Source organism: Protomyctophum bolini (genome assembly GCF_963924005.1).
Source record: "Protomyctophum bolini genome assembly, chromosome: 4".
Classification (NCBI taxonomy): domain Eukaryota; kingdom Metazoa; phylum Chordata; class Actinopteri; order Myctophiformes; family Myctophidae; genus Protomyctophum; species Protomyctophum bolini.
Genome location: NC_137865.1, coordinates 10773500 through 10786477, shown reverse-complemented (window position 1 = coordinate 10786477; position 12978 = coordinate 10773500). Strand labels below are relative to the sequence as shown.

General features: G+C 38.3%; 1 protein-coding gene across 2 annotated transcripts in view; it reads left to right on the top strand.

Moving 5' to 3' along the window:
* LOC308313602 (EF-hand calcium-binding domain-containing protein 4B-like) overlaps positions 1 to 7452 on the top strand; it is a 31235-nt gene extending 23783 nt beyond the window's left edge. For both annotated transcript variants that reach the window (XM_080760813.1, XM_080760814.1), the window contains exons 18-20: positions 455 to 556; positions 1048 to 1124; positions 4706 to 7452. In XM_080760813.1, the coding sequence (XP_080616939.1) occupies positions 455 to 556; positions 1048 to 1124; positions 4706 to 4793 (267 nt within the window). In that variant the 3' untranslated portion in view covers positions 4794 to 7452. The remainder of the gene's footprint in view (positions 1 to 454; positions 557 to 1047; positions 1125 to 4705) is intronic.
* The last annotated feature ends 5526 nt before the right edge of the window (positions 7453 to 12978 follow it).

The window sequence follows — 12978 nt, the reverse complement described above, 5'->3', positions numbered from 1 at the left end:
TTTTTTCTACTTTCTAATTCTCTGTTTGGCCCAAAACATTGTGTTTATTGTCATGATTTGTCACAACAAGAGTTGGCTTTGTCCGCGGCGTAAACGTCTTTAATATACTTTCCGAAAAGTATATGAGGAAACTTAACAGGGATTTTCTTTTCCGGGCGGGACTGCGATGCTCTATAGGCTAAGGCTTTACTTAGTCAAACAGACTTGAGTTGGCACTGTACTTGTTTCCCCCTCTACACCAAATGTCTTCGACCAAAATAGATGACAAATGTTTCCCCCAGAATCGGAGAGAGCTCAATATTGGAGCATGAAACAATTTCCCCCAAAAGTTCTGTCCAACTTTCTTTCTTTCTTTCTTTGAAACTGTGTGATTACGTTTTGTTTTACTTTTCAAATGGGGTAGGCACATAACTAACTGTCTCTCCCTCCCCCCCTCTCTCTCTTGTGTCCTTAGGACAGTGCAGGTGAGGACATAACCATCATGCTTCTGGGCAATAAAACAGACCTGGAGAGTGACAGGCTGATCCAGGTTGGAGTCGCTGAACAACTAGCCAAGGTCAGTCTCTGTGTGTCTATGAGGGGTCATCGATAATTATGTCCATACGCAGACAAATGTGTCTACGGCAAGACCTGTCCTTGTCCATTTTAGATTTAGTTTTTACATAACATAATGTTCTTTATTTGATCATAAGACCAAATTACTGAATGTTTTCTCCAGAATATGTATGACACTGATTCACTATGACTATGTAATATGGCACATTAGTCCACCAGTACAGTGGTTCTCAAACTTTTCATTGTCAAGGACCCCCATAACTCTGAGAGTGTACCAAATGGAACCACAAATAGGGGTCCATTTGGTCGCCAGATGCCTCGCAGTATTTATCTGTGGAACCGAGTCAAAACGTGATGCCTACAATTCCAAGTGCTTGTCGGGGTCTGGGTTCACACACCCAAGTATCATTCATATTTACTTTGACAGAGAGATTCATCTGTATTTCAGATAATTCTCATTATCATGATTAACATCATGTTGTGTTTTCTCAGGAATGCCAGTTGATTTTCTACGAGTGCAGTGCTTGTTCTGGACACAACGTGGTGGAAGCCATGGCACATCTAGCCAGGTAAACCCGGATTAACACTAACATATTCATTTGGCAATTTAGTCATCGGTTACTTAGGGCGCTTTCACACCCAAAGTTCGCTTAGAAGGTCCGGATCAAGGACCAAGGACCAAATATTAGCATTTTGATTTTGGTCCGTTTGGTGTTCACACTGGACTTTGTAAAGCGTACCAAATATGTAAACAAATGACACGTGGACATGTTAAGCGAACCAAATAGTGAGGGAAAAAGAACATGAGGGGAAATCACTGTCTACAATTTTTGGGGCAACCTTCAGTCACACAGAGAGAGAAGAGAACAGCAACATGACAGCAACAACTTGCTATTGCATTCATTCTTAATTATTTTATTAGCCAAATAAGAGCAACAGGTGAACAGAGGAGCAGGTGTTTGAACAATAATGTGCTTGCTGCTGATGCATACAATTCACGGAGACGTATAGCCTACAACAACAAGGTATCCCCGATAAAAATGACTTTTCTTCCATGTGTGCACCTTGACCTGATTAGATATGTTATTTCTGCGCATCAAATCGGCAGGCATTTCCATGTCATCTTATGGTTTAAACTTGAAGGTGGTCAGTTAGTAGGTTATTGAGCTTCAAGTCAGAAACACACACACACACACACACACACACACACACACACACACACACACACACACACACACACACACACACACACACACACACACACACACACACACACACACACACACACACACACACACACACACACACACACACACACACACACACACACACACACACACAAACACAGACAGACAGACAGAAAGACACGAGTTGAAAGAGAAACTCTCGCATGAAGACTCATGCATCGCAGGGGCGCAATAGCCTAGGGGACGCGGGGGACGCGTCCCCTGCCAGCGTCACATTGGTCCCCCCCAGATGAGTTTGGGCCTGGTACGAGACTATAGGTACAGCTGTTGCTTCTTTTGAAAAATATAACGCAACATAGGAACCCCGCTAGTGTTTTTGGTCTTCGTCTGACAGTTTCTGTAGCAGAAAGACCTCTTTTCTGGAGGGGGGGGGGGACACTCGGTTTGGGGGGGTTCCCGACGGCTGCGCGTAGCTTCCACCTCTGACAGAGGGGAAGCGAGTAAGCGACGCCGTCAGAAACCCCCTCACTCAGATCTCAGACGGACCAAATTGCGACAATAACATACAGCCTATGTAAAGAGGAATATAAACAAGACCTTGGCGCAAAACTTCATATTTACCCTGCTCTAATACAACAAAAGTGTGTTCTTACATCCTCCATTTCACATCAGCACTCGTGAGTAAATTTAATTGCCATTATGAAAGTTTTCAGTGACGTTGGACCCACAGGTTGCATTGTCGTCAATAATTAATCTGTCTTTAAAACGTTCTAATGTTAATTTAGCATATTGGCATTGCATTTGTATGTGCATTGAGTCACTGGAACAACCTCTCTGTAGTCCGACCCTAACCATAACCCCACGTTTTGGTGGTTAGACCCCCCCATCCCCCCCTCCCCTAGGGTAGTGGGGGGGACGGGGGGGACGGATTTTTCGGCGGCGCCGCTTTGCGGCGCCGCTCTATATCCCCCCCTAGCGTTCGGTCAGTGTTGCGCCTCTGATGCATCGCATGCTTTGTCATAACTTTGCGTGACGGCTGCGCATGCTTAAAATAAACAGCATGTGAACCTCGTACGCTGCCATTACATTTGCGCTGCGCCTCGACATGCGTCTACTATTAAAATAAAATCAGACTGTCAGCTGTCATATCAATAGTGATCCCCGTAAAAAATACATGCTTTTATAACTAATTATTAATGCAGCCTCACAACTGCCGAAGCCCGACAGCTATTTTGGCTATCGTACTGTATTTGGTCCTCTATAAAGTCCGAATGCATTCACACCAGTAACGAACCGCACCGTGGTTCGTTTGGAAGCGAACCGAGTCCGGCCTTTTTTAGCGGACCATGGTTCGTTTCTTTGATCCGCACCAGAGTTCGGATGCATGTTCACACCAACCGAACCAAAGAGGTAAGCGGACCATGGTTCGTTTTAAACGAACCAAACATGTCCGGTGTGAAAGCGCCCTTAGGGCGCTTTCACACCCAAAGTTCGCTTAGAAGGTCCGTATCAAGGACCAAGGACCAAATATTAGCATTTTGATTTTGGTCCGTTTGGTGTTCACACTGGACTTTGTAAAGCGTACCAAATATGTAAACAAATGACACGTGGACATGTTAAGCGAACCAAATAGTGAGGGGGAAAAGAACATGAGGGGGGGCAAACTTCAGTCACACAGAGAGAGAAGCTAACAGCAACAACTTGCTATTGCATTCATCATCCTTATTAATTATTTTATTAGCCAAATAAGAGCAACAGATGAACAGAGGAGCAGGTGTTTGAACAATAATGTGCTTGCTGCTGATGCATTCACGGAGTATAGCCTACACAACAAGGTATCCCCGATAAAAAGGACTTTTCTTCCATGTGTGCACCTTGACCCGATTAGATATATGTTATTTCTGCGCATCAAATCGGCGGGCATTTCCATGTCATCTTATGGTTTAAACTTGAAGGTGGTCAGTTAGTAGGTTATTGAGCTTCAAGTCAGAACAGCTCCGCTGCAGCTAATTGAGTTGACCTAGTTTTACGTCTTTTGCTATAGTGATGCAATCAATGAATCATTTGGGACCACCTGTGTATAGCTTATTTAACATTGGCTTTTTCTCTATACGTGCGGCCTGCGCGACATGGATGATTTTAAATATTTCTCTGTCTCTGCGTCTCTCCCATATAAATATATGGGTCTCTCCCCCTCATGTGTGCAGCCCACACACACACACACACACACACACATAAAAAAAAGGAGGGGACACGAGTTGAAAGAGAAACTCTCGCATGAAGGCTCATGCATCGCATGCTTTGTCATAACTTTGCGTGGCGGCGGCGCATGCTTAAAATAAACAGATCTACAAGCTTACATCGTGTACCATAATATACACCATTCCATGTCGATAACTTGTACATTTTGCGCATGTGAACCTCGTACGCTGCCATTACATTTGCGCTGCGCCTCGACATATACTGTATGTGTCTACTATTAAAATCAGACTGTCAGCTATCATATCAATAGTGATCCCCGTAAAAAAATACATGCTTTTATAACTAATTATTAATGCAGCCTCACAACTGCCGACGCCCGACAGCTATTTTGGCTATCGTACTGTATTTGGTCCTCTATAAAGTCTGAATGCATTCACACCAGTAACGAACCGCACCGTGGTTCGTTTGGAAGCGAACCGAGTCCGGCCTTTTTTAGCGGACCATGGTTCGTTTCTTTGATCCGCACCAGAGTTCGGATGCACGTTCACACCAACCGAACCAAAGGGGTAAGCGGACCATGGTTCGTTTTAAACGAACCAAACATGTCCGGTGTGAAAGCGCCCTTAGTTACTTTTTCCAAAACATTGGAGTTACTTTTAATTTTGTTTTAATTTAGTTTTTTGGCAGTGAAAAGGGGTAGTGGTGGACGAACCTAGTTTCAGTCGACGACATTAACACTGTGTGGTGGTGTGTTTTTCTAGTATCCTCAAAGAGCAGGAGGACAGAGTGAAGGAGAAGACCGTCCAGCTGGTCGACGCGCCCTCACCGAAGAAGAGATTCTGCTGTTAACACTGACCTAGCCTGTGTGATTCCAGGTCTAGAGGGGCGGGTGCCGACGAGTAAAAGGCGCCGGCGGTGGATTCTATTCACCGATCTGAGTGCCCGCCCCCCTCCTCCTCTCCCCCCTACCCGGTAGAAAACAGCAGAGAACACCAATGTCACCAAATTTGGAGCGATGTGCCTCTGCACTGCTATTGGTTAGCGAAATACAATTTGACCACTTCCTATCTATGCCAGATTTTCATTTTTGAGCCGATTGCGAACAAAAATAAAAGCCTAGGTGCCGAGGCTAACGCTGACCAATAGGGACGTTGACAGTTTTGGCAGGTATCCATGCAGTGCGTTCTCAAAGTTGGGAATCGGGGACCCACAGGTGTCCTTGAGTGGGTTCCAATGGGGTCCCCATCAAAATATGGAACTGTTTAAAAGTCTTAAAACCTATTTTATTTTTCAGCTTTTCTACAAACTCACCACTCGTGGTGGTTGAGCTTGCAGATTGACCAATTCCAAATAATGACAAATCTTCTCTTATAGGCCTATGGGGGTCCTTTTTATATGAAAATGTTTGAGAACCACTGTATGGGATATTTCCAAGGTCATATCGACCGCAATACCAGTTTCCACCAGTCGATTTTGCTTATAGGACAGATTATCTGGGGATTATATTTTCATCTCTGTGTGCCTGATACCGGAGCTGTTTGATCAACACCTAATTTCCCAATTTACACATTAATATAAAAGAGACAAAAGACAAAACAACATAAGAGTAGGAGTAGGACTAGTCTTCTGTACATCCCTCTTCATGGTAGTTCAATGCACTTTTTCATTTATTAATGTACTGTACATATGGAGGTCATGATCATTAACCCATGTTGTTAAGCATTCATCTGGTCAGCAGTCAGAAGTGATTTCATGTGAATTGTTCTCTGAGCCAGTTCAGTCAGTTGATCTGATGACACCGACGTTCTTATTACACTAGGCTATTGTAGCAAACTAATTTAATAATAATAATTTATAATAATAATAATAATTAATCATCATCATAATGATGACGATGGAGTGATTTACTTTTTATGAACTTTAGATTCAAAATGTTCCGTAGCCATTAATTGGCAATATATTGAAGTTCATAAAATTGAAAGTGGATATGGATGTTTTAATGTTACCGTATGAATGATTAACTCCTACTCATAACTGAAGTATATAAGTATTTGAAATGGCAGCTTCTCTTAAAGGAGCACTTTTTCACCCATTTTCAACCTTATTTTCATATTGGTCCTCACTAATGCTCATTATACGATGGTACCATTTCTGTCTACTCATGGACCGTTTAGAAAGCTCCCCACCAATGATCAATTGGGATTCCAAACTAATGCCTTTCTATTTTCCCTGAAAGTTGACATGCTGAAATTGAAGACATTTACTGTACAATGTGTACATCAAACACATTAAAAAAAGAGGTTTTAAATCTTGTTTAAAATGTCCAAACCTGCCTATACCTGTGATGTCACTGGTAGTCCTCCTCTGAGACAAGTGAGCAGAGAGAAATGGTGCCATCTTATAACGAGCATTAGTGAAGATCAATTATACGAAGAATGGTGAAGTGCTCCTTTAATGGTAATTATAGAGATCATACTTCCATTCATACTGGTTCTGATGTAGTTGTCTAATGTTTTGTATTTAGTCCAAAATCTTTTTACTATACTCATCCAGTGTTATGTGTAAATGTCTTACAAAAATCAACCTAATTATATATTGTATTGTGATTTATTTAATTGTTGTTAAATGTTATGGCTAAATGGGTGTTAAATAGGTTTGTTGTTATGTAGTTTTAATAGTGGTTCCCAGGGGTCCATGAAGGGGTTCCAGGGGGTCCTCAGCCAAATTAGTTCAAATAGTGTCACAAGCCATTTAACCACTTTAACCCTATTTTGTACTTTGGCTTTCAAAGTACAAAATCATTTTCTTCTGTTCTGGGGATCCCTGGCACAAACTCATTTTCTGATGCACCACTGTCCACCAAATACATATCAATCTGGGGGTCCTTGACTTGAAACCACTGTTTTAAAAGACCAGAGAAGTTACTGCGTTGTATGTATATAATCATAATATTTATTTGAGATCACCTCGATGTGCCTCGATTGGAATGATACTGAACACATGAATGTTCTGCTGGTTGAAACACTTAAGAGCTTACAGCAGGGCTGCAGGGACGTGAGGAATAGTGGGCCCCCAAATAATTGGAAAAACACTAAAACGTTTTTGATTACCGGTATATAACCTTAATATTGAAAAATGTATGTCTAAACTTTTTTTCTTTTTAAACCTTGAAAATGTTTTGTTAGTGATACGATTAAGAACTTAAAAATATCCTATGTTATTTCCATTGATTGATTATTAAACCTCACTGAAACATCCTAACGTATGTCTCAGTAAGAGAGAAAGACAAACTGTAAATAAAACATTGAATGGTCTAACAATGAATGATAATACATGTTTGGGGTTGACAGTTGCTTTGTTACAGTATAAAAATAAATAAATGAGAATTAACTACACAACACCCTCTAGTGTATAGGTTTCAACATTAGTTTTAAACATTTGAACATTTTACACTGTATTCAGTGATTAATGTTGGCAGCCTGACGTTTAGCTAGGTTGGTCATCCAGTTTGTTTGGTTATAGCCCATGTTTTTTGAAATCCTCGTTTCTCATCATTTTGGACCATGGGCTATAGCCTATATCGTACGGCATACTATAGCGCGCCGTTTTTCCGTAAAATTGCGGAGGAATTGCGGAGTATTGCGGAAAAATTGCGGAATATTGCCGAGGAATTGCGGAAAATTGCGGAAAAAAATGATTGGTAATTGCGGAAATTGCAAATTGCGGAAATTTCCAATTTCCGCATTTTTCTTTTCAAATCCTCAAAAATTATGAAAAACGGCGCGCTATAGTATGCCGTACGATATGGGCTATAGCCCATGGTCCAAAATGATGAGAAAGAGGATAACTTTTTTTTTCAAAATTTCAAAAAACATGGGCTATAACCCATCGTTTTTGTCATTTCGTAATTTTTTTCAAATCCTCAAAAATGATGAAAAACGGCGCGCTATAGTATGCCGTACGATATGGGCTATAGCCCATGGTCCAAAATGATGAGAAACGAGGATAACTTTTATTTTCACAATTTCAAAAAACATGGGCTATAACCCATCGTTTTTGTCATTTCGTCATTTTTTTCAAATCCTCAAAAATTATGAAAAACGGCGTGCTATAGTATGCCATACGATATGGGCATACGACATTGGTACGTCAAAAATCACTTTCACCTAGAAACTCCATTCACACTTTTTATCATTCAGCATACTGTGGAGACACATGCTGGAACTTTTTTATTTTGAAATGTTTCGTAGTTTATGAGTTATTTAATTTGAGCTATAGGAGAACAGGATTAGAACATGTAGAGGTGTATTAACTGAAGGCTATTGTATAGCAGTGGCTCACAGCCTCAGCCTGATGACCTCAAAAGTCTCATATCTCCACTGAGCCATAGGCAATTGCTTTGGCTTAGTGGTTAAGATGTTCAGTGCAGGGGACCTGTGTTCGATTCCTGGGTGTTACACTCTGATGAACATGATTCTATGTTCTACTCTTGATTCTTTCAACTTTACTATCTGAAGGCTAACATACAAAAGATCTCTTCGCGCGCAGGGTCCGGCCCATTCCTCTCTGTTATGTCATATGACGAGCATTTAACTTTTAATATCACAATTATTGTAGCTAATCTTTAACTGAATCTGGAAGTATTCCTTTATTAAATGATTCTTCATAGTCTGGAATTGTAACTGATCAATTTTCTTTTGTGACTTTCGCCTTTATTTTATATGGAGGGACAGTCAGTGGTGTAAACTTTATTTATATAGCACATTTCATACATAAAATGCAACTCTGTCACATTCTGTCTCTCCCTCAGTCTCCACACTGGCCTCCCATATCCCATTCCAGCACACCCAGTTCCATTTACACACCTGTCAACTACCTAATCAGCCCAGCAGTGAACACTTCTCCAATCAACCTGCTCACTATAAAACTGGACTCAGTACAAACACTCATTGTCAGTTCATAACCTGTGTCACAGATGTCCTGCCTGTTCATGTGTTGACTTTGATGTCATTCTGATTCATGCCTGATTCCTACCTGCATTCCCCTGTGTAAGATATCTCGTAATTCTTTATTAAATACTTTATTATTATACTCTAGTTTGTTGTGACTTTGCTCCTGGGTTCAACTCTGTCTGCATCCTTGACAACTAAAGTACTTCACATATTAAACTTTATTTATATAGCACATGTCATACATAAAATGCAACTCAAAGTACTTCACATGAAAATAAAATAAAAAATAACAAGAAACAAAAAGTAGGTCAATCTACAATTAGCAAATAAAAATAGCAATACAAAACTAAAACATTAAAAATGGTAAGGAAATTTGTATTGGATAATACATTTTAAATTGATATTATTAGATATTCAACTTTATTGACATTTATAATTAAATTGGTGTCTTTACACTGTAGAATCCATTGTTGTTTGTTTCTGTTGCTTAACTCTGTTGCTTTAACTACATATAAGTGTCTATTTGTTTGTCTCTAAATGTTTTGATGAATTGAACAATGCCCTTTGTTCAATTCATGCCATACTATAGCACGCAGTTTTTCATCATTTTTGAGGATTTGAAGAAAATTCAAAATGTCAAAAAACATGGGTTATAGCCCATCGTTTTTTGAATTTTTGAAAAAAATGTTATCCTCATTTTTCATAATTTTTGAACATGGGCTATAGCCCCTACCGTACGGCATACTATAGCACGCCGTTTTTAATCAATTTTGAGGATTTGAAGAAAATTCAAAATTTCAAAAAACATGGGTTATAGCCCATCGTTTTTTGAATTTTTGAAAAAATGTTATCCTCATTTTTCATCATTTTTGAACATGGGCTATAGCCCCTACCGTACGGCATACTATAGCACGCCGTTTTTCATCATTTTTGAGGATTTGAAGAAATTTCAAAATTTCAAAAAACATGGGTTATAGCCCATTGTTTTTTGAATTTTTGAAAAAAATGTTATCCTCATTTTTCATCATTTTTGAACATGGGCTATAGCCCCTACCGTACGGCATACTATAGCACGCCGTTTTTCATCATTTTTGAGGATTTGAAGAAAATTCAAAATTTCAAAAAACATGGGTTATAGCCCATCGTTTTTTGAATTTTTGAAAAAAATGTTATCCTCATTTTTCATCATTTTTGAACATGGGCTATAGCCCCTACCGTACGGCATACTATAGCACGCCGTTTTTCATCATTTTTGAGGATTTGAAGAAAATTCAAAATTTCAAAAAACATGGGTTATAGCCCATCGTTTTTTGAATTTTTGAAAAAAATGTTATCCTCATTTTTCATCATTTTTGAACATGGGCTATAGCCCCTACCGTACGGCATACTATAGCACGCCGTTTTTCATCATTTTTGAGGATTTGAAGAAATTTCAAAATTTCAAAAAACATGGGTTATAGCCCATCGTTTTTTGAATTTTTGAAAAAAATGTTATCCTCATTTTTCATCATTTTTGAACATGGGCTATAGCCCCTACCGTACGGCATACTATAGCACGCCGTTTTTCATCATTTTTGAGGATTTGAAGAAAATTCAAAATTTCAAAAAACATGGGTTATAGCCCATTGTTTTTTGAATTTTTGAAAAAAATGTTATCCTCATTTTTCATCATTTTTGAACATGGGCTATAGCCCCTACCGTACGGCATACTATAGCACGCCGTTTTTCATCATTTTTGAGGATTTGAAGAAAATTCAAAATTTCAAAAAACATGGGTTATAGCCCATCGTTTTTTGAATTTTTGAAAAAAATGTTATCCTCATTTTTCATCATTTTTGAACATGGGCTATAGCCCCTACCGTACGGCATACTATAGCACGCCGTTTTTCATCATTTTTGAGGATTTGAAGAAAATTCAAAATTTCAAAAAACATGGGTTATAGCCCATCGTTTTTTGAATTTTTGAAAAAAATGTTATCCTCATTTTTCATCATTTTTGAACATGGGCTATAGGCCCTACCGTACGGCATACTATAGCACGCCGTTTTTCATCATTTTTGAGGATTTGAAGAAAATTCAAAATTTCAAAAAACATGGGTTATAGCCCATCGTTTTTTGAATTTTTGAAAAAAATGTTATCCTCATTTTTGATCATTTTTGAACATGGGCTATAGCTCCTACCGTACGGCATACTATAGCACGCCGTTTTTCATCATTTTTGAGGATTTGAAGAAAATTCAAAATTTCAAAAAACATGGGTTATAGCCCATCGTTTTTTGAATTTTTGAAAAAAATGTTATCCTCATTTTTCATCATTTTTGAACATGGGCTATAGCCCCTACCGTACGGCATACTATAGCACGCCGTTTTTCATCATTTTTGAGGATTTGAAGAAAATTCAAAATTTCAAAAAACATGGGTTATAGCCCATCGTTTTTTGAATTTTTGAAAAAAATGTTATCCTCATTTTTCATCATTTTTGAACATGGGCTATAGCCCCTACCGTACGGCATACTATAGCACGCCGTTTTTCATCATTTTTGAGGATTTGAAGAAATTTCAAAATTTCAAAAAACATGGGTTATAGCCCATCGTTTTTTGAATTTTTGAAAAAAATGTTATCCTCATTTTTCATCATTTTTGAACATGGGCTATAGCCCCTACCGTACGGCATACTATAGCACGCCGTTTTTCATCATTTTTGAGGATTTGAAGAAAATTCTAAATTTCAAAAAACATGGGTTATAGCCCATTGTTTTTTGAATTTTTGAAAAAAATGTTATCCTCATTTTTCATCATTTTTGAACATGGGCTATAGCCCCTACCGTACGGCATACTATAGCACGCCGTTTTTCATCATTTTTGAGGATTTGAAGAAAATTCAAAATTTCAAAAAACATGGGTTATAGCCCATCGTTTTTTGAATTTTTGAAAAAAATGTTATCCTCATTTTTCATCATTTTTGAACATGGGATATAGCCCCTACCGTACGGCATACTATAGCACGCCGTTTTTCATCATTTTTGAGGATTTGAAGAAAATTCAAAATTTCAAAAAACATGGGTTATAGCCCATCGTTTTTTGAATTTTTGAAAAAAATGTTATCCTCATTTTTCATCATTTTTGAACATGGGCTATAGCCCCTACCGTACGGCATACTATAGCACGCCGTTTTTCATCATTTTTGAGGATTTGAAGAAATTTCAAAATTTCAAAAAACATGGGTTATAGCCCATCGTTTTTTGAATTTTTGAAAAAAATGTTATCCTCATTTTTCATCATTTTTGAACATGGGCTATAGCCCCTACCGTACGGCATACTATAGCACGCCGTTTTTCATCATTTTTGAGGATTTGAAGAAAATTCAAAATTTCAAAAAACATGGGTTATAGCCCATTGTTTTTTGAATTTTTGAAAAAAATGTTATCCTCATTTTTCATCATTTTTGAACATGGGCTATAGCCCCTACCGTACGGCATACTATAGCACGCCGTTTTTCATCATTTTTGAGGATTTGAAGAAAATTCAAAATTTCAAAAAACATGGGTTATAGCCCATCGTTTTTTGAATTTTTGAAAAAAATGTTATCCTCATTTTTCATCATTTTTGAACATGGGCTATAGCCCCTACCGTACGGCATACTATAGCACGCCGTTTTTCATCATTTTTGAGGATTTGAAGAAAATTCAAAATTTCAAAAAACATGGGTTATAGCCCATCGTTTTTTGAATTGTTGAAAAAAATGTTATCCTCATTTTTCATCATTTTTGAACATGGGCTATAGCCCCTACCGTACGGCATACTATAGCACGCCGTTTTTCATCATTTTTGAGGATTTGAAGAAAATTCAAAATTTCAAAAAACATGGGTTATAGCCCATCGTTTTTTGAATTTTTGAAAAAAATGTTATCCTCATTTTTCATCATTTTTGAACATGGGCTATAGCCCCTACCGTACGGCATACTATAGCACGCCGTTTTTCATCATTTTTGAGGATTTGAAGAAATTTCAAAATTTCAAAAAACATGGGTTATAGCCCATCGTTTTTTGAATTTTTGAAAAAAATGTTATCCTCATTTTTC